This window comes from Macaca fascicularis, chromosome 14 (genome assembly GCF_037993035.2).
Source record: "Macaca fascicularis isolate 582-1 chromosome 14, T2T-MFA8v1.1".
Taxonomy (NCBI): Eukaryota; Metazoa; Chordata; class Mammalia; order Primates; family Cercopithecidae; genus Macaca; species Macaca fascicularis.
The window spans coordinates 17,724,449-17,747,396 of NC_088388.1; the positions used below are offsets into that span (position 1 = coordinate 17,724,449).

General features: G+C 47.4%; 1 protein-coding gene across 5 annotated transcripts in view; it reads right to left on the reverse strand.

Annotated features, from left to right (window-relative positions):
• PTPRJ (protein tyrosine phosphatase receptor type J) overlaps positions 1 to 22,948 on the reverse strand; it is a 191,438-nt gene that overhangs the window by 59,547 nt on the left and 108,943 nt on the right. For 4 of the 5 annotated variants that reach the window (XM_045371851.3, XM_074013607.1, XM_074013605.1 and 1 more), the window contains exon 2: positions 803 to 821. In XM_045371851.3, the coding sequence (XP_045227786.2) occupies positions 803 to 821 (19 nt within the window). Of the gene's footprint in view, positions 1 to 802; positions 822 to 19,038; positions 20,381 to 22,948 lie in introns of those variants that run through there. The other variant, XM_074013606.1, reaches the window with a different exon arrangement.

Here is a 22,948-nt window from a genome sequence, read left to right on the forward strand (position 1 = left end):
ATTACAATTTCAACTAAGTTAAATCGCCCACAAATGGGGCTTGAAAAAAATTACAGAAAATATAAATTTTCATCATGATTGCACAGTTAATTAAAACAGTGAAACCCCGTCTCTACTAAAAATACAAAAAATTAGCCGAGTGTGCTGGCGGGCGCCAGTAGTCCCAGCTACTCGGGAGGCTGTGGCAGGAGAATGGCGTGAACCCAGGAGGCGGAGCTTGCAGTGAGCCGAGATTGCGCCTCTGCACCAGTCTGGGTGACAGAGCGAGACTCCGTCCCCCCCACCCCCCCAAAAAAAAAAAAAGAAAAGAAAAAAATTCTTTCATTTTTGTTTCCACCCTTACTCCTACTTCTAAAGAAAAACTGGGGCCGGGCGTGGTGGCTCGCGCCTGTAATCCCAGCACTTTGGGAGGCCGAGGCGGGCAGATCACCTGAGGTCAGGAGTTCAAGACCAACATGGGGAAGCCCCGTCTCCACTAAAAATATAAAAAATTAGCCAGACATGGTGGCACGTGCCTGTAACCCCAGCTACTTGAGAGGCTGAGGCAGGAGAATCGCTTGAACCCGGGAGGCGGAGGTTGCAGTGAGCCGAGATAGCACCACTGCACTCCAGCCTGGGCAACAGAGCAAGACTCTGACTAAAAAAAAAAAAGGAAGAAAAGAAAAGAAAGAAAAATTGGAAACCGAGCAGGTTTTATTTAATAAATTAGCATTAGCATTTTCACATTGCTGTTAATGTTGCTATGTGTCCATCAGGGGGCAGTAGCGAACAACACAAGAATGGACAGGAAAACGGTACTCACGGTCACCTGCGCACAGGATCTGAAACAGAAAAAGAAAACGGAAGTCAGCAGATTCATTCAGCCATGGAAAATGCAAATCAGAAATAAAGCAGTTGAGGATTTCATAATGGGGGTGGGGTGGTAAGAAGCACATTAAGCAAAGGTCGGCTGGTCAGGGTTGGGGCGTCCTGGGACATTAAACACAAGGAATCATTGCAACCTCGGGTCAATTACAAAGGATTAACTGGGTTATGTGGGGGCTGGCGGCTGCTGACTCCCAGTGTCCAGTGTTTCTCCCCAGACACATACCCCCACCTCCAGCCCTCTCCCCAGAGCAACTCCCCAGGTCAGCACCTCCCTCCACCCACTGTGTGATGAGTTGAAGCAGAAGGACACAGAAGCAGACACCAGATTGTTGGGGCCAAAAAAGGGCAGTTGGGTGGGTGGGAGGGGGGTAACAAGACCAGCACACCCCTTCCCCAGACCCACTTCCCAGTCCTGACAGCACGGTGGAAACCAGATGTGCAGCAGAAGAAATCCACTGGGTTTGGGATTTTCACGGTACAAAAATTCATCTTTTTCTATCAGTAGGTGGCAGTAAAATTTTTTAATCACATGTCAAGCAGCTTTGGGAAGAATTAGTGTTTGACACACAAGGGGCCTTAAAGGTTTAGCTGACAGTGTCAGCTGGGGAAGGCAGCAGCCCTCAAGGATATTCATTGTGATCCATAATTATTTCCCTCTACTTTAAAAACCTAAAGTGATTCAAGGTTGTATACTCTACTGTTTCATAAACACATCTTTTTGGTGAATAGAATTTTTTTTTTTAAGTAGGATTGTCACAAAGAATCAAATAATCAAAAAGGACCCCGGTGGAAAAAACCATCCTCCTACTTTTCATGACACTTAGAATAAAATTCAAACCCAACCACAACCCACCAGCCCCTCTGGTCTCACTGCCCACTCACATTCTCGAAACTGATTCTCCCCTAGAGCCTTTACATATTTACTCCCTCCCACAAACACACTCTGCCCAGACCTTTTCATGGCCTGCCCAAAACGCCACCTCCTTGGCAAGTCCTTCTCCAAGCAGCCATGGAAACCAACAGCCCTCACTCTCCATCCATCACTGACTGCTCCAACCACACTGTGCGCTTCATGAGAATAGAGACCTTGTCTGTGCCCCGTGGCTAGAATGGTGGACACAGTAGGCGCTCCATAAACGGCACTGGAAGGAAAGAACGAACCCAGAGGGAAAAGTCTTTCCCCAAGGTCCTCCAACTCTAACTTCCCATTCCCATCTTTCACCCTACCGTCAAGTCCTTCACATCTCGGGCCTACCATTTTTCAGCTCATCTTTCTCCTCCAGCCCCTGCCCTTCAATCTATGCTGAGCCTCAATCCACAGTCTATGATGAATCATAGGAGAGAGGGAGAAAAAAGAGAAGTCGATAGCTAGGCAAGTCGCACAGGGCAGCAAACATTTTTTTTGCCCAGTTAGGGGAAAGATTAAAGTAAAAGCACTGTGGGAGGCTATACTTGGAAACGCATTCTGCAGATAAAAAGGAACTCTAACTTACTAAGTACCTACTATGTAACAGGCACTGTGCTAGGCTTTCTACATCCCTTGTCTCAGCACAGAACCATGGAGTGATGGCTAAGAGCTGGGACCTGGACTTAGACCACCTGAAGGAAGTCGTTCACTGCTTCTGGCCACGTGACTGTGGGCAGGCAGCTTGCTTAATTAACCTCTCTGTCCCTCCCTGTCTGTTTCTGCCAACAGGATAATCCCTGCTTTAACGAGAGTTAAGTTAAATGATCTATTTGCGCTGCTGTTGTCACCATCATCATCCTTACCTCTTCACAGCAACCCTGTGAGGCACTTTTATACCCATTTTACAGATAACACCACTGAGGCTCAGATCCTCCTGATTGAAACCAATGTGTAATCTGAAGCTCATACTCTCTCCAGCATTGTTTTCCAAAGTATTTTTTGAATAATTTATTTTTATAATTTATTTATTTATTTTTTAAGAGACAAGGTCTCACTCTGTCACGGGCTGGAGTGCAGTGGTACAACCACAGCTCACTGCATCCTTGATCTCACATGCTCAAGCGATCCTCCCACCTAAGCCTCCCAAGTAGCTGGGACTACAGGCATGCACCACCACACCCAGCTAATTTTTTTATTTTTGTATGGGGACAGGATCTCACTTTGTTGCCCAGATTGGTCACAAGCTCCTGGGCTCAAGCAACCCTCTCACCTTGGCTTCCCAAAGTGCTGAGATTACAGGCAGGAGCCACCATGCCCAGCTTTTTTCTCCAAGTATTTAAATAGACCAACAACCCAGTTGCAGAGGGCACGGAGGCCCAGAGACAATAAGTGGCTTGTTCACGGACACACAGCCAGAGAGGACGCACAAGAACCAGAACCCAGATCTTGACCTCCACCACTCTCCCTTACATCTTCACAGCAAAGTCATTAGTACAGATGACCCAAAGCCTCTGCTGGTCCCCGTAGCTGGACAAAAGGAGCAAATACTAAGAAAAGAGATCAAGCTCACAACTCAGCAGTGACAGACACAGGAAGAATGCAGTACGGCCCACAGTTCTGGCCAAAGACTTCCCCGTACACCCCAGGTGTGGCAGAGAACCCGTTAGTCACCCAGATGTGCCCAGGAACACGCAATGCTACCCAGAAGGTAGAAGCTTCTCTGTCCCCTTTCCTGAGGGGAAACCCCTTGCCGGTGAGCCTTCCAGCCTTGTATACTGCCCTAGAGATGGTTCTAGTTTCACATCCTCCTTTGTTTGTGCTGATAAGTCGAACCCTTTCTTTTTTCTTTTTACTTTTTTTTTTTTCCTTGCCAGCAGGAAAAAGCACTACCAGTCCCACCTATGGTTCCAGTCACAAGGATCCTCATCCAGGCCTCAGAGAAAAATAAACTGTTAACGCGGCTTTCTACAGCATCCCAATTCAGCCAAACCTGCAGCCATGACATCAGTGGTCCACTCTGAACATTGGATTCTTCCCACTCAAAAACTAAGGCCGGGCACGGTGGCTCACGCTTGTAATCTCAGCACTTTGGGAGGCAGAAGCAGGGGGATCACCAGAGGTCAGGAGTTCCAGACCAGTCTAGCCAACATGGTGAAACTCCGTCTCTACTAAAAATACAAAAATTAGCCAGGTGTGGTTGCATACACCTGTAATCCCAGCACTCTGGGAGGCTAAGGCAGGAGAATCGCTTGAACTGGGGAGACGGAGGTTGCAGTGAGCTGAGCTTGCGCCACTGCACTCCAGCCTGGGTGACGAGAGTGAGACTCCGTCTCAAAAAGAAAAGAAAAAAAAAAAGAAACTAAGTCACAGGGATCTTACCAGCTGCATTTATACCTAAAACTTCTAAAATTTTCCCCAACTCCTCTACATGAAAATCCTACACGTACATACACATCAAAACAGACCCCCTACGTATTCTCCTCTTCCCCTCTGACATGACTGTGTCATTAAACCTGTCTCCCAGTCTGCAAACCTGAATAACCTGTGGTTCTTCCCTCCTCTTCATTCTCTGTGGGTCACACAAAGATGTTTCCTTGCCCAGCGCACCCAACGCTTCTGTACTGTGCATATTGTAAACCAAGTCCTCATAACCTCCAGCCCTAAATCACAGAAGCAGCCTCATCCTAGGGCTGAGAAACACTCAGGGCATTTCCATTTTCATTTCTTGAAGCTCCCGGGGCACACACAGACACACAAAATTAGGAAGTACCAGAACAGGGTTGTACCTACTGCCGTATATTTTTGGTTCTACTTCTGTTAGAGCATCACCCTGACTCGACCTATAACCCCTCATTTGGAATTTAAGGGACTTAAACGGGGGCCTTTTGTGAACACCAGTGGTGACAGCCAGGCCCTACTCCCTCATCCATATACCTGGTTGCCTCTCCCTTCAATCCACAGTAAAAAAAATAAACAGAACTGCGAATTCCTCTTTCCAAAACATGCAGTATTAGCCAGGATCCTAGCTGGAGCAGATGACACACTCAACCAGGGTGAGTGAGGGAGAGTTTTAAAGGCTCTGTTTTCAAGGGTGAGGGTGGGGTTAAGGAAAACCAGTAAGGGATGGGCAAGAATCCTGGGGTAGCAGCAGCAAGAAAGTGCAAGGAGAAGGCCAAGGCTGCTTCCCCTCATCTCCAGCTGGGGCCTCTCGCCGGGCTGGCCCACTGGAAGCTGGAGGCCAAGGGCACCCGCTGGTGTAGAACATAAAGGTCAGTCTCCTCCTGCTGGGAAGAGGAGGGTAGAGACGGGTGGGCAGGGTCTCAGGAGCCCACAAGAGATCCGGGGCACAGAGCTCCCATCACATCACCACTGACAGCCCGTCAGCCTGGCAGGTGTGGACTAGGGTGGTTAAGAGGTTAGTTCAACTTCCACTGTCACTCATGAGCTCTGGCACGTGAGGGTCTCGTGGAGCCATTGGTTTCATCTACTGTAAAATGATGCAGGGGCATCTGCAATACAGACCCCACATCTGAGTTGTCCTGAGACTCGAACAACAGAAGGTTCCTTAATTCCCAGCCTAACAGCCACCTTCTTGCCTCACTGAACCTCCGCAGCTACCGCCCTTCAATTCACTTGGTGACTTCCTGTGACTGCTGTAGCCCCTAGGAGCTCTCCAGGCTCTCAGCCCCTCTCCGTCCATCCCGCTGTCCATACTGCTAACTGTGGCCCTGCAGGGCCCCAGGCCCCAGATTAGGTGCCAAAGATGCAGAGGGTACTTAAGGTGGTCCTGACTCCCCAAGAGCTCACAGGCAAGAAAAGCAGTGAAAGATCCGGGTGCGCCAAGACCTGGTGAGCTTGCGGGATGGAGAGGGAGGGACTTGAGGGATGGGGAGGGAGAGGCTTGGGGATACTCCAGGGTAATATGCAGGGGTAGAGTGGCAGAAAACATGACATAAAGAGTGACCCTGTGTGAGAATCTAATGCTGTTCCATTCTACTTATTATAATATTGACTAAACCCTTAGCTACTGGCCAATCACATGTCAGATGTTGTATTTATCATCTCATTCAAGCCTTACAATAATCCTAGCAGGGAAGAACTGTTTATCCCCATTTTACAGATGTAGACACCGAGCCCTGGAAAAGTTAAGGTCCTGACTGAGCATCTTACAGCCAGTAAGTCTAAGATTCAGTCCCAGGTCAGTCTGACCCTGAAGTCCTTGACCTTATCCACCCCCAGGGAGCACTAAGCTGGTTCAGCCCTGGGCAGGTCTCAACTGAGACCATGAAACCCAAAGGCAGTTCCAGGGCTGCAGGTCACAAACCCCTGCCTGTCCTGGGCCTTGGGAACAGCCCCCATCAACCCATTTGAATGGACTGAATTAAAGCAGTTTGCACAAGTTTCTCAAAAGGAGCAGTGTTTGGGGGTAAATTCACGGAGCAGCCTGGATTTCAGCAAGTGACAAAGCTCTCCAGGTTTTCTGTTATCCACGTTGGGCTTTTAAGGATGGGTAATAAGTGACTGAATAGCACAATGGGTAACAATAGACTCTTTATCCTTCTAAAACCAAACCCACACACCATATGACAATAGTTATTTTTACCCACTGACGTAATTAACCAAAATGTGAACCGCTTCAAGCAATGTTTAAAATCAAATAGCAGTTTATGGGATTTGGAGCAGCACAGATTTCAACTCTGAAAGGCCATCATTCTTCCTGCTCTCCCATTTATCTGCCATGTGAGCATTATCCAACAACTCCCTATAAAACTGGTTCCTTAAAGGTAAATCATTAAAATGGCAGGCTGGGTGGGCCCTCCCACTCGACCCAGAAGCCAGACAACGAACACCCATTGTACAAAGCTCCCCAGAAGCCAGGTGTGGCATTGTGGGGTGGCCTGAGTATCTCCCGTCCAAAAGGCAGGGACAGGCAGGCCAGCAGGCAGCCCGGCGAACAGTGCCTCAAGCACAAGGCATCAGGCACAGCAAGATGAGAACAGGCCGGCTTCCCTGCCTCATCTGCAAATAAACTCTGAACTTCATGCTGTCATCAGGGACTGCGGGGAAGGGTCAGAATAATTTACAATTCCAGGTCCCAAAAATGCCATGGAAGGCTTCAGTGGAAGGAACGAGAACCAACCACCGTGCAAAGATCCCCCTGGCTCATCTTTCCCCTTGGGGAGCTGGAGGCACGATGGCCTCTTCCAAGAGCACACAGAAAAAAGTAGCCAGAAGGGCTATTTTGGTGAGGCTGTATGGACTTTGAGACGCACAGCTGAGGGTGAACTTAGAACTCCCAGGCCAGAAGTTTCCATTGGGTATTTTTAGCAATAGAACTATTTTCTCAAAAAGACTCTTAGGAGGAACTCCATACATACGGGTATAGAGTTCCACATTTCATACGTATCTGTGTATGTATATACCGGGTATACACCTGGATAAAAGCAGCTTTTTCAAAGTTCAAATCACCTTGCTTTTTACTTTGAACATAACTGATGTATAATCAAATGAAGAAGCAGATGGTTTCCAGTGAATTCTAAAATTTGATGTGATTCACTATTTGGGCAAATGTGTTGGGTTTTTTGGTTTGTTTTGTTTTTTAAATTGTTTTTGTTGCTGTTGTTGTTGTTTGTTTGCTTTTTTGAGACATGGTCTCACCCTGTGGCCCAGGCCAGAGTACAATGGCACAATCACAGCTCACCACAGCCTTAAACTCCTGGGCTCAAGCAATCCCCCAGCCTTGGCCTTCCGAGTAGCTCAAACTACACATGTGTCCCACTATACCCAGCTAATTTTTTTTGTTTTTTGTAGAAATGGGGTCTCCCTATACTTCCCAGGCTGGTCTCAAACTCCTGGCCTCAACTGATCCTCCCACCTTAGGCTTCCAAAGTGCTGGGCAGGCATGAGCCACCACACTCCACTCCATCCTCAGCAATTGCTCTCATTACAATTTCAAATATACTCAAATACGAGAGTGCAGGTTGCTTTTAATTAAACTGAAAGCAAATGCTTTTGGAACCCCTGACACACCTCAAGGAGCACACTTTAAAAATGTGTAATCTACCTATCCTTTGACTTTATGGAGGAAGAAAGGAAGTCCCAGAATGGTCTAACAACTCAACCCAGAGCACCCAGTATCGAGACTAAAATCCTGCACTCCTCCACAGGGCTAATCTCTTCATCTGAAGAGAGGGTCAGAGCTGGCAATCCCCAAGTCCCTATCTGAACCCTTCCTCCACCATGTATGATAAATCTGGGGGTCCTAAATTAAGACTCCCCGGTCTGAATCTAGCCCACTGCCATGCATTGCTTGACCTGTGATGTTATTAAAATCTTAAGTATTTAAAAATTAGGGAGATAGAAGTCAGGTGCAGTGGCTCACACTTGTAATCCCAGCACTTTTGAGGCTGAGGCAGGTGGATCATCTGAGTTCAAGGGAGTTCAAGACCAGCCTGGTCTGTAACATGGTGAAACCCCATCTCTACTGGAAAAAATATATATATATACAAAAATTAGCTGTGCATGGTGGTGCACACCTATAATCCCAGCTACGCGGAAGGCTGAGGCAGAAGAATTGCTTGAACCTGGGAGGCAGAGGTTACAGTGAGCCAAGATTGTGCCATTGCACTCCAGCCTGGGCAACAAGAGCAAAACTCCATCTCAAAAAAAAAAGAAAATTAGGGAGATAGCATTTTTTAAATCTTGTTTTTTGGCTTCTCAGAAACAGATCTGGCTTTCTCCTCTGGCCACATTAAAGACATGAATTGGATCTGAGTGTCAGCCTCGCTTCCCATGGGGGAAGTGCTTGGAGTTCACAGCCATTCCCTAGTAATGTCACCCCAACGCTGAGGACAAATGGCAGTTGCCAAGCAACATGGCCCCCACGCTGTTGGTTTTCTGTATCAAACATGAGCATGCAAAAGACTGAGAGGCAGTATGCTTTTCCACCTTTTCCTCCATTCCACTTATTTATGTCCCCAAATGTCCCTGAAGACGGTGGTGTTTGTAACCCTTGATCAAAGTGCACCTTGCAACCAAAGTCCACGGGTTGAAATGATTAACAAACTGTTTACTTTCTAAGTGTCTCTCCTAGGAGAGGATTTCTGGCCCATGTGAGGTGTGAATAATGTGCACAGTGTGAATATAAAACGTACCATTCTGCTTGCCACTACCTTTCCTCCTCACCCCTGAGCCGGCCCCTCACACTGCCACCACCACGATCCCCAAAAAAGAGCAAAAACCAGGGCAGAGAGTTTCAGTTCTTCAGTTGAAGACTTCTGGTTGCATGCACTTAAATCTGAATAACGAAACCACTCCACTAATCCTACCAGTTCTCTCCTGCACTGCTCGTCCACCTTAGAACATGGGTAAAAACAGCTAACAGGCACCATTTACCAAATGCTTGCTGTGTTCAGGGCTAGCTCCCCACGGAATCCTCCCTTCCCCACTGCCCAGCTGACTGTATATACAACATATGCCTTCCTGACTCCCCAGGTTCCACATCCCTCCCAGAGGAGGACACCGGCTTCCAAGTTCCAGGTTCACAAACTGCCTCTGACTGACCACAAAATGCTAAGCGGGTCTCTGTCTACACTCTGGCCAGAAAAGCCAAGGGTGAGTCCTATCACAGGCCCATGAGGAACATCAGCAGTGAGGTCAACAGACCCAGATGCTTCTCACGGAACTATCTGCAGTCACCTGGGTCCTTCCAAGGCTTTGCAAACAGAAGTTCCCACAGTCAAACGACCGCCCCACCGACTCCCACCACACTACAGACATGAGGAAGACAGAGACAGGTGGGGCAGAGGAGCCGCAGGACTTAGAGTCAGGCCTGGGTTTGAAGCCTGGCACCACCACCTATCAGCAGGATGTCCCCGGGCCAGTGACCTAACTTCTGGCATCTTTTCGCCTGTCAGTTACTATCCACTCTGCAAGCTTGGTGAGGAGATTAGCAGCACACAGTAGGGGCTTTAGAAACAGTAGCAAATGTCATGGACCCCAAAAGGGGAGTCACCTGGCACTGTCAGCCACTGAGTGCAAGAACTTTGAGGACAGCGGGATCCTACCAGCTACAGGAACCTGAGAAAGGCACTTACCCACTCCCAGCAACGAGCAATGCCAGGAGGGAGCTGAAGCAAAGGTGGGTAAAACGCTGATCAGTACTCAACCTGAGACATGGGCACTTGGAAGTCGATTTGATCTTTTCTTTTTTTTTTTCTTTTTGAGAACAGAGTTTCGCTCTTGCTGCCTAGGCTGTAGTGCAATGGTGCAATCTCGGCTCACTGCAATCTCCACCTCCCGGGTTCAAACAATTCTCCTGCCTCAGCCTCCCAAATAGCTGGGATTATAGGCATGCGCCACCCCACCCCGTTAATTTTTTGTATTTAGTAGAGACAGGGTTTCACCATGTTGGCTAGGCTGGTCTCAAACTCCTGACCTCAGGTGATCCACCTGCCTCGGCCTCCCAAAGTGCTGGGACTGCACCCAGCCCATTTGATCATTTTCATAACTAAGAGAAAATGGCAGGGGGTGCTTGGGATAGCTCTGTGAAACTTGCTCTGCATTTTGCTGTGAACCTAAAAGTGCTCTAAAAATAGTCTTTAAAAAAAATTATATATATATACACACACACACACACAGTATTTACCTCATAAGACTGTTGTGGCAAGTATTAAATTATATAATCTACATGAGGCATTTAGCATACCAGGGGCACACAATAAATAGTAACTATTATTATAATCACTCCCACTAGCACGGCCTCGGGAAGGAGGGTTCAAGTGCTGAAACACGGGAGAGGTGAACCACCTCACTAGGACAAAGCAGGGCCAGAAGGTATCTGTGCGAACACAGAAGCCTGAACGGCAGAGAGGAGCAAGTCCTAGTGTCTTGGATTCTGCTGCATGAAAGCAGGGACTTGGGCTGAAGTTCTCTGACTAGCTACATTCTTGTCTCCTGCTGCCCATCACGGCCAGAGCTGCACTGAACCCCCAGGGCAGCCACCGCACCTCCACCCAAGGAGCTCAATGCCCTCTGCAAAGCATCTGTCACCCCACAACACACACCTGTCAGCGGGGTCTGCCTAGTTTAGCTGGGAGCCCAGGACCCAGGTCCCCTCTTCCCCATGTGCCAGGAAAGTCCAAGGCTGGGCTCAGACATCTCAGGTGGTGGTGACAGGTCAGCTCTTAGACAGTCTCCTGCCTACAACAGTCCCTTTCAATTAGAAGTTAGGGCATCATTTGACTTCAATCCAGACAGCACAGGAAACTGCCGCTGTTCTGCAATCCCCTTTCAACGATAACCTAAATACAACCATCAGCAAAGGCAAAACAAATTCAAGGCAAACCCATCTAGTCATCCTAAGACTTTTGATAAAATGGCACCTTAGCAAATCACATTGGGCAGGTACTCTCAAGCCAGAAATGCCACAAAGCAGACACTTTTATTTGACATCCATGCAATGGAAAAAGAACTCTGAGCATCAGATAGATCACTGGAGAGCTGGTGTACCAGAGCCTAACCACAATCAGAAGAGAGTGACAGGAGGAGACAGGTGATTTTCAGCATCTCATCAAGTCTCGTGAATGCCCTAAATCAGGGGTCGGCAAACGTCTTCTGTAAGAGGTCAGATAGTGAACATTTTAGGCCTGGCAGGCTTTACACTGTGCCCTTGTACTGTGAAACCAGCCATCGATGATACGTAAACTAACGACCTTCGCTGAGTTGCAACAGAACTTTACTTACAAGCATTAAATGTGTATTTCATGTAATTTTCATGTGTCATGAAACATTATTCTTTGTTGATTTTTTTTCCGCACCCATATAAAAATGCAGAAACTATTCTTGGCTCTTGGGCACCCAAAAACAAGCAGTGGCTGCCTTTGGCTCATGGGCTGTAGTTTGCTGACCCTTCCCCTAAATCATCCATTTACCCTGGACAGAGCCACAGGGATGGACCCGCAGCAGCTCAGAGCACGGACCGTGTGGTCTGGTCCTGATTCTATATCCTGGTTCTGACGATTGCTAGCTTAAGATCTGAGTTAAATTTCAATCTTCCCCTCTGAAAGGAAGGATTATGGCAGGACTCTCCTCAAGCCCTTAAGAGAATTAAGTGAAATAATATCAGGCATGAGGCAGATGTTCAAGAGAAGATAACTCTATTATTACTATCATTGTTTCTAGATTTCAATCAACCCAATTTAAGAACACAGGATCTCAATGCTTGTCTGAATTTCCCATTGGAGATTTTTGGTGGATAAGACACGGGAAGGAACAAATGAATACAGGTTATTTAGGAGATAAAATGATTTGAAACGCGGGTCCACTGGCAACAGATGATGGTGTCTGGTGGTCAAGGCGGTGGGACCACAGTTGCCTTCCGAAAGCAGGCCGTTGGTGTCCAGGACATGTGCAGCCTGGCCCACTCTGTGAGGCCCACGGCATAAGCCTCACATCTCCATGGATTTACCTTATCCCGCTAGTTACAGCAGAAACTGTTGAGGTAAGAGGAGTCACACACTTCCTACCCACTGGAGCCTAGCTCGTGGCCTTCCCCATTACATGCTCATTCAGCACCCGCTGGGAACTGGCTGGTGAGGGGAGTTTTAATGGGAGTTTCAGGGCCTGGAACAGAGCTGGCCTGGCCTCTCACAGGTCAGGCTGAATAGGCTTGCGTGGACACCGGGGCCTCCAGGGCAAGCAGTGAAACTGTGTGATCAGTCATAAAGGGGACGAGATCCTAGGGATTACCTATATCGACATCCTCTGTTTAGAGTTGAGGAAAGAGGCCCAGAAAGGTAAAGTGACTTATCCAGAACACCTGGGTCTGAAACTCATTCGTTCATCCCGGTTCACTGACTGTGTCCCCTAAGCCAGGCCCTTTGAACTCTCTAGGGATGGAGCGAAAAAGCCCCCTAGTCTTGGGTTGCTTAAAGGCCGGCAAAAGCAACAAAGAAATAAACGAACAAAAAAACATTTCAGGCTGGGTGCAGGGGCTCACGCCTGTAATCCTAGCACTCTGCGGGGCCGAGGCAGGGGATTGCCTGAGCTTAGGAGTTTGAGAGGAGCCTGGGGCAACGTGGTGAAACCCCGTCTCTACTAAAATCCAAAAACTTAGCCGGGCATGGTAGTGTACGCCTATAGTCCCAGCTACTCCGGAGGCTGAGGCAGGAGAATTGTTTGAACCTGGGAGGCGGAGGTTGCAGTGAGCTGAGATCACGCCACTGCACTCCAGCCCAGGCAACAGAGACTCCATCTCAAAAAAAAAAAAAAAAAAAAAATTCTTTGGGTGGAACCATTTAATTTGGCAAGAACAACTGTTCACATCTTACCATTTTATTATTAACTTGATCTCGTTCTGAACTCTTCAACATACACACTTTTTTAAAAAAACAACAGATGTAAATCAATGCTTCTGTAAAGGAAAGGGTGAGTCACAAAAGCAGGACTCACATTTCAGGTACATTTTTCCATGTATCAACATACCTCAAATTCCCTGAATAAGCCATGCTGTCGTCCGCTACCTTGGCTCATGCTGGTCACTAGAAAGTGAGAGCTTCCTCACTCCCTCCTTCGCCCACTTAATTTCTGCTCATCCTTCTGTGAAGATGACCTCCCTAAACTCCCCTCCCCACCACAGCCAGAGCCTTCCTCGGTGAGTCCGCTCAGCACTCATCTCTTACCACCAGGTGCTGGAACGTCTATGGACTGGCCTGAGACTCGATATCCATGCCTAGCACTTGAACTGACTGGCAGTGGGGCTGGATAGGGAGCAGGAGGGTGGGCTGAAGGATGAGAGCAGGGACAGGGTCTGGGCGTGAAAACTAAATTTGATTTGGACAGCAGGAAAGAACACAGAAGAGCAATCAAGCCAAGAACAAGGTGAGAAAAAATTTCAATGGCAAGAAATCACAAAGGCGTAGTTCTCACAGGCTAGGAGGTAGCAGAACCATCCAGGGGAACTTGGTAAAAACACAAAGGCCCAGCACTATTCAACTTCAATCAGCCTGGCCTCAAACCAGCCTGGGCCTCTGTTCTTTATCACAATCACTGTCGAGGTGACTCAAACACTCTCCCAAGTGTGAGAACAACTGGCTTCAGGTACTTTAGAGAGACAATGTGGAAGGATGATACAGCCCAGGGTCTGCTCTGATCTGAGGCAGCCACAACCGCAAGCCCCCAGGAAGGGCCTGAACAGCCCTAGGGGGTGAACTCAGGGGTGGTTTGGTTTGAGGAAAGCTCAATCCAGAATAAATTGAAGACATTCTTTAATGGTCTTTAAACAAACAAGGTTGGGGGGGGGGAGGTGCGGGGACCGGCACAGGAAACTGTGGGGCTAAAACCAGGATAGTTTTGGTGGAGAAAGTGACCAAAGGGAGTGTCTCCCTCTGATGCCCTGTAAACTTCTGATAGCTTCTTCCAGTTCTCCCTTCCACAAATCCAGCAATCCAACAAATCTTAAAAACAATCCCATCGGCCTTCGCAGGAATTTGGGCTAAGAGTGATTTTCCTCACTAAGAACTCGACACGGTTTTCATACCAAGGTCAGGAAGACCAATCCTCTGCCCCTCAGTGCCTAGCAGATCATTTTCCCGCCTGCTGACCGGCATCATCTGTCCACACAGCACACGGCCGGTCACACTGCGGAGCCCGTGCTTTGCTTTGTGCGCTTTCAGGAAAGAAAATCGACACATAAAAGGCACAATGGGTGCAGACACATCCTGTAAACTGCAATGAACTGTGATCAACTGAGTAAGTCAGCAATTTACAGAAAAAGAATAATGCCGTGGGAGTCAGGGTTGGGTTTGAGTCTCTGCCCCGTAACCCACTATCTGAATGCCACAGGTGAGCCACCAATTCTCCCAAAGCGTCAGTTTCCACATATTCATGGGGGAGCAATGTGGCCAACCACAGCTGTGGCAGGAAAGAACTTCCACAAGCTCTTGTACAAAGTAGATGCTTGAGGCTGGGCTCGGTGGCTCATGCCTGTAATCCCAGCACTTTCAGAGGCCGATGTGGGTGGATCACCTGAGGTCAGGAGTTCAAGACCAGCCTGGCCAACATGGCAAAACCCCATCTCTACTAAAAATACAAAAATTAGCTGGATGTGGTGGCGGGCACCTGTAATCCCAGCTACTCAGGAGGCTGAGGCAGAAGAAATCGCTTGAACCCATGAGAAGGAGGTTGCAGTGAGCCGAGATCGTGCCACTGCACTCCAGCCTGGGTGACAGAGCAAAAACTCCATCTCAAAAAAAAAAAAAAGTATATGTTTGATAAACATTATAGCTGGTTACACTCATAAGGTGCACTCATCTTCAGAAGTAGCAACGTTTAGCTTTGAACAAAAGATATTCTCCCTCTCCTCCTACCCCCTCTCTCTATCTCTCCCTCTCACACACACAATAGTATTTTACCCAGTTGAAGATCATTATTAGCTATTAACAATAATTACCACATTGTACAAATAAATTGCATTATAGAAGGAGTCGCTCTCTTCCAAAGTTTCATTAACAAAGAAAAAGCTAAAATTCTCAAAGTCTCATAAGTCCAGTCCATCTTTCTTTGCCATCTAATAAAACACTTTTTATTTCCTTTCATGGGCTTAAACTTCACTAAAAGGCAAATTGTCTGAGGGCACGCTGCTGAGACAACAGGACTCTGTGTGTGCTCAATTAATCCCCTGTTCCAGTTGACTGTTTTCTATTTTTCTGAATAGACACTGGACAGAACTGGGAATCAGAAACGGTCCTGTGATCTCTCTAATTGCTTCCACAGACAAGTCCAAAATGGGTAATTTTTTAAAAAGACACAACTGACTCAAACTCCAAATGCTTCTCAAGGAGCCTCAGCCTTCTCTCCCACCATGGCCCGGCTCCCTTGGCCAGCCCTCACCCCCTCAGGGCTGGGCAAAGATTCACATGACAGAAAGGGCTGCCCCTCCAAAGACCCATCGCTACCCAGAACTTAGAAGACAGGGGCCAGGAAGTCGGAGACAACATGTTCTCGGCTATCCATCCTCTTGCTACCCTGAAGTTGACCCAAAGCCTAATCCAAAATGTAACGTTTGGGAGCCTCTCTGTTACACAGAACTTCTGCACACCAAACACATCCTTAAAGGCCACATACCGACTTCAAATAACACACCCATCGCAGTAAACACGGCAGAAAAGCCCACCAAACCTCCAATTTGACACATCCCAATAGAGATCAGAGTCTAAGTCCCTCCAGCATTTTACTGGGGTTCTCCAAATCCTTGTATTAGATCTGCAAGAAAATAGGTCCAGTTAATCAAAAGGTTGGGCCGACAAGCCCACGCAGAGGCTAATGTCTTATCTGGAAAGAGTGCAAGGTTCAAATTCCCCACAGGCTTGACATCAGACAGACAACACTTCATTTCAGACATCAACCCCTGTCAAAGTTATTTCCCCACTCGGTAAACTTATGCCACAAAGATCTCATTATGGTATTTGGTTAGCTTGACAAAATGACTTTATTGCCATTCGTTAAAAAAAGATAGTAAGAAGCTCCAGCAAGGTGGTTTTGGCAAGGTCGCTTGGTGGCACTCTCTTTGGGACCTAACAATGTACGAATTTTCTTCTTCTTACATGTTTTAGCAAATTAAACATCAGGGGAACATTGTACTTGGTCCTTGCTGTTCAAAGAAAAATTTCCCTGCTTGCACCGTGGCTTCCTGACATCCTGCCAAGTTTCAGACACTGAAATATGAATGGGATTAATAAGGATTAAGAAAGAGTAAATGCTATTAACAGCTCTTCTATTGCATGCATCTATCTTACTCAGGAGCCAATGGCCCACCAGGGAAAAAGAAGAGCTGGGAGGGAACTGAGCTCATTCAACACCTGCTCGCAGACAGCAAGGTCAGCAGTTAATAGCTGGGCTTTCTCCAACCACAATCATGTGTCTGTCAAAGGTCTGCACCACTCATCTCGACACTTAATCAAAGAACACTTCATCAAGGATCGTCAGAGCAGCAGGAGCCATTAGCAACCAGTGGCTTCCCTTTTGTTCTTTTCTTTTTTTTTTTTTTTTTTTTTTTTTTTTTTTTTAGGGCGCAAAATCTTCTTGAGAAATTACATTTTATAAGAAACCCAAATAAACTCAGATAAAATGGATAATATTATTAGTAAGCCTTAATTTGAAAACTCCAAATTCACATTTACTTATTAGAGAGTATCAATCTATTTTAAAAAGGCAATTCGAGCACACAAAAATATGTAAAATCGCTTGCTACATTTCCTTCACTTCTGGGTTTCATTTAGTTGTACACAATCAATAAAAGTCTGACTCACAGAGATATACAGTTGCAAATAGTAAAAGTTTAACAATTCATCTCCATTAAATAGACAGCAGAGGTTTCCTTCCTGAAGATGTCATAAAAACAAGTTAAGTTGGCCGGGCGCGGTGGCTCAAGCCTGTAATCCCAGCACTTTGGGAGGCCGAGACGGGCGGATCACGAGGTCAGGTGATCGAGACCATCCTGGCTAACACGGTGAAACCCTGTCTCTACTAAAAAATACAAAAAACTAGCCGGGCGAGGTGGCGGGCGCCTGTAGTCCCAGCTACTCGGGAGGCTGAGGCAGGAGAATGGCGTGAACCCGGGAGGCGGAGCTTGCAGTGAATCGAGATCTGGCCACTGCACTCCAGGCTGGGCGGCAGAGCGAGACTCCGTCTCAAAAAAAAAAAAAAAAAAAAGTTAAGCTGGCACTAAAAGCAGCACATGGATGGTCACCAATGCTAAAAGTTTTAAATAATAAAAAGAAATATTTTAAAAATTGAACCAAACATCTAATGAAATTCCTGAAACATATCACAAAATATTTGATTGAGAAAGTTTACTCGTGTATACTCTCATCTCAGACAAACTCTACGAAATAATTTTTTAGAAGGATAAACATTTACCTCATTCTATGAAGCCAATATAACTCTGATACCAAGACAGACAAGGACAAAATGCGAATGAAAAGTTACAGAGCAATCACATACATGATCATTGAGGCAAAAATCCCAAAGTATTAGTGAAAATAAATCCAGCTATGTATAAAAACGAGAGTAACACATCAAGTTGATTTATACCAGGAATACAAGAGTGGTTTAAAAATAGAATATATAGGCCATTTATTACAACATCAGATTTTTTAAAACACGTAAAGTCATCTCAATGAATTCAGAAAAGCATTTGATAATATTCAGCGCTCATATACGAAAAGCTGTTTGCAAACTCAGACTGGAAAGGAGCTTCCTTAACATGGCAATTTGCCCACGTTCACTGCAGCACTATTCACAATAGCCAAGACATGGAAACAACTCACGTGCCCAGCAGAGCCTGGAGGACGTGATGCTGAGTGAAATATGCTAAACACACAAAGACAAACACTGCACAACTTCACTTGTATGTGGAATATTTTTAAAAAGTCAAATTCAAGCCGGGCGCAGTAGTTCACACCTGTCATCCCAGCACTTTGGGAGGCTGAGGTGGGTAGTTCACCCGAGGTCAGGAGTTTGAGACCAGTCTAGCCAACATGGTGAAACCCTGTCTCTACTAAAAATACAAAAATCAGCCAGGTGTGGTAGCAAGTGCCTGTAATCCCAGCTCCTTAGGAGGCTGAGGCAGGAGAATCTCTTGAGCCCAGGAGGCAGAACTCGCAGCAAGCCAAGATCTCGCCACTGCACTCCAGCCTGGGCAACAGAGCAAGACCCTGTCTCAAAAAAAAAGAAAAAAGGCACTGAATTTTTCAGCAGTAAGAAAGATGCTACCCTTATCAGTTTGGTAACTACCTTGCTATCCCACAGCAGTAGCTAGAAGCATCTACCCACATTTCTTTTTTTCTTTTTTTTTTATTTTTATTTTTTTCTTTCTTGAGATGGAAGCTTGCTCTGTGGCCCAGGCTGGAGTGCAGTGGCACAACGTCAGCTCATTGCAACCTCCGTCTCCCAGGTTCAAGCGATTCTTTTGCCTCAGCCTACTGAGTAGCTGGGATTACAGGCATGCACCACCATGCCTGGCTAATTTCTGTATTTTTGTATTTTTTGTAGAGTTGGGGTTTCACTATGTTGTCCAGGCTGGTCTCGAACTCCTGAGCTCAAGTCATCTGCCTGCCTTGGCCTCCCAAAGTGCTGGGATTACAGGCACAAGTCACCACACCCAGCCATCTACCTGCATTTCTAAACAGCACCCAGGGGACTCCAGAAATAACAATTCATGCTGCCAAAGCCTATAACCTACCAGCTTCACAGGGGAGGCTTACCTCTACCCCACAGACCAGCAATGAAAGCTTCAGGCCCAGTCCTATCCCCAGCAAACTCTGGTTCCCAGAAAACAGGACTGGATCATTCTTATGGTTGGGAAGGGGACACCATCCTTTGAAATAACAGTCCTGCATAAAGAGCAAGGCCTCTTGGGAGGTATTTCCAAAAAGCTGACTTCACTCTTGTTGGTTCATTTAGTCTTGTCTTGAAACTAATTCTGAGGAAGCAGGTGACTTTCAGAATTTTTTCAATCACCTGAAGGAACAAAAGGTCAAATCCAGAGCAGAAAGGGAAAAGAAAAGTTGCGTAAACTACATGTTTTTCCCCTGGAGAAGACCAAGTCAAGAGCTGCCTTTAAGCAGACAGTAATTATAAGATCACCTGGGTAGGTGACTTCCCCAGCAGTCACCAAATGCCCCTAACTAAACAAGCCCTATCCCGCCCTAAAGTTCTAAAGGATTTTACTTTGTAGCCTGACCCTTAAAATATACACACACACTTTCACACACTTAACGCCTCACAGGGAAATAACAAGAAAATGCAAATCTGGGATAGTAACGATATTAGGGCAATAGCAAGCTTCGACTGAGCTCTTCCCCGAGGCCAGGAAACATTCCAGCACCTTAAGTAATCCTAGTAACATCCCTGTGATATAAGGGATGCTCTCAGCTGCATTTTACACGTGGGAAAATTGAGGTGCAAACATAGGAAGGGAATCACCCAAGACCAGACAACTCACCTGCAGCTCCAAGGCACAAAGGCTCCTAACACTGCCCCGCCTTCCTCCTCGGGGCACAGCTGTTCCCTAAGAGCCCACACACCCTCCCCTTTCATCAAGGAGGGGTTTGCTGGATGGCAGATTGAAGAACACCTCCTGAAGTAAATGCCCTCATCTGAAGTCTTTGGAATGTGGTATGACAAACAGCCTTGGGTTTGAGAAGCACCACCACCTCCCCATACTCATCCTTTGGAGTGGGGCAGGCTGGGTGCCTTTCCCATAATGCTTGACATCATGAGGCAGATGCACCACCAGGACAAGGACTGGGCCTGAGTGACTCACAGTGGAGAGTGCTGGCCACAGGACCAGGCAGGCAGGACCAGGGGACGGACAGCTCCAGGGCACAGGCACCCGACAGAATCGAAGATGGAAAAGCCGGTGGCCCATGCTCTTTCTCAGGAAAGGGAAAGGTGCACTCCTGGCCTCTCGAATTTAAGCAAATTGGGAAAATGTTCATCATAAGGAATTTATGACATTCTGACGGTTTCAAACCAACCAGCCTTCTCTGACACTGAAGTGTGCTGGGTCCAAAAAACAGCAGCATTCCAGGGCAGGAAACAGCCTGCGAGGCCCACGTGCACCCACTGCTGGTCTGGGAGGACAACAGAGATGCCATCCTGCTGCACAGATCTGTCTCTGAAGAGGGCCACCATGTTTGGCTCTGACCAGAAGATGACACCGAAGCCTTAGGGGTGGCTTCAGGAGACACGCGAAAACCAGCTACCGGGCTCTGTCAGATGCCAGGCCCTTCAAGACCAGTGTGAGCTGGGGGCCTGGGAGGGAGAGACCACCTCCTACTTCCTACTTCCTACTTCCTCCCTGAAGCCTGGAGAGCAAGTGTTTGAAGGAGACAAAAGAGGGTACCAGGAGGAAGGGAAGGATGCAGGGCGCCTGAGGCTGTGAGCCTCATCCATCAGCTAAGGATGCACGGGCAGGTGCTGCGCTGGGCAGGGGATGAGTGCTGTGTCTGCCCTCGAGGGCTGCTCCCGGGCCAGCACTGAATCACACAGTAGACTGGGAATTAAAGAGAGTTTTCTTGGTTGGGGGCAGGGAGAGGACTGAACACCTGCTTTGTTTAAAAATGTGTTTTCCGGCCGGGTGCGGTGGCTCACGCCTATAATCCCAACACTTTTGGAGGCTGAGGTGGGCGGATCACAAGGTCAAGAGATCGAGACCATCCTGGCCAATATGGTGAAACCCCGTTTCTTTTTTTTTTTTTTTTTTTTTGAGACGGAGTCTTGCTCTGTCGCCCGGGCTGGAGTGCAGTGGCCAGATCTCAGCTCACTGCAAGCTCCGCCTCCCGGGTTCACGCCATTCTCCTGCCTCAGCCTCGTGTAGCTGGGACTACAGGCGCCCGCCACCACGCCCAGCTAGTTTTTTGTATTTTTTAGTAGAGACGGGGTTTCACCGTGTTAGCCAGGATGGTCTCGATCTCCTGACCTCGTGATCCGCCCATCTCGGCCTCCCAAAGTGCTGGGATTACAGGCTTGAGCCACCGCGCCCGGCCCGAAACCCCGTTTCTACTAAAAATACAAAAAAAAAAAAAAAAAAATAGCTGGGCTTGGTGGCCGGCGCCTGTAGTCCCAGCTACTCGGGAGGCTGAGCCAGGCAAATGGTGAACCCGGGAGGCGGAGCTTGCAGTGAGCCGAGATCGCACCATGGCACTCCAGCCTGGGTGACTGAGCCAGACCCCGCCTCAAAAAAAAAAAACAAAAAAAACACGTGTTTTCCAACATTTTCCTGAATAATAACAACCAATACCTACTATGAGATGACTACCCAGCAGCAGAGCTCTAAGGATCTTATAGGGGATATTTCATTAAATCCTCATGACAACGCTTTGGGGTATATGATAATTACCCCCATTTTACAGATGGGGAAACGAAGGCGCTGCACTTCAATGGCTGGCTCGAGGCTCTAGCAGCCAGACATGGCAGAGCCAGGCCTGGAACGGGGCAGTCTTGCTCAGGAGCCCACTCTACCTTACACCCTCCATAAAAATTCCTTCCATTTACTGTGAACAGCTCCAGGTGCCAAGCACCTTGCTACGCATTTTACATTTATCACACAGCAGCCCTTCAAATGAAATCTATCAACTCCACTTAAAAATTTATATATGGACACTATGACAACTAGATTTTTTTTTTTTTTTTTGAGACGGAGTCTTGCTCTGTCACCGGGGCTGGAGTGCAGTGGCCGGATCTTGGCTCACTGCAAGCTCCGCCTCCCGGGTTCATGCCATTCTCCTGCCTCAGCCTCCCGAGTAGCTGGGACCACAGGCGCCCGCCACCTCGCCCGGCTAGTTTTTTTTTTGTATTTTTTAGTAGAGACGGGGTTTCACCGTGTTAGCCAGGATGGTCTCGATCTCCTGACCTCGTGATCCGCCCGTCTCGGCCTCCCAAAGTGCTGGGATTACAGGCTTGAGCCACCACGCCCGGCGACAACTAGATTTTTAACACATTTTTAAAAAGACTGAAAAGGCACACAACCATTAACAATGGGCTCCTCAGATGATAGGAAACACGCAATATTTATTTTTTGTTGTGTGTTTTGTTTTGTTTGTTGTTGTTGTTTTAGGGTTTGGGGGGGGTTTTGTTGTTGTTGTTGTTTTGAGATGGAGTTTCGCTCTGTCGCCCAGGCTGGAGTGCAGCGGCGCAATCTCGGCTCACTGTAACCTCCGCCTCCTGGGTTCAAGCGATTCTCCTGCCTCAGCCTCCTGAGTAGCTGGGATCACAGGCCTGTGCCATTATGCCTGGATAGTTTCTGTATTTTTAGTTGAGATGGGTTTCCCCATGTTGCCTGGGCTGGTCTCGAACTCCTGGTATCAAGTGATCCACCCACCTTGGCCTCCCAAAATTCTGGGATTATAGGCGTGAGCCACCGCTCCTGGCTAATGTTTATTTTTTCTAACGTTTCTGTGCTTGTCATGATTTCCACATAGGACATAGCTTCCTTTTACAATTTCTTTTCAAAATGGGGTTTTATTTCATGCCATTTAACCACAACATGTTGGCATGAATAAATAACCAAAGCAAAAACGTGCAAAGTGGTTCTTAAAGACACAGACAGCCCTCCTGGCTGCTCAGCACACTGACCAGGGATGAAAAATGGGAGCAGCACCGAAATTAAGA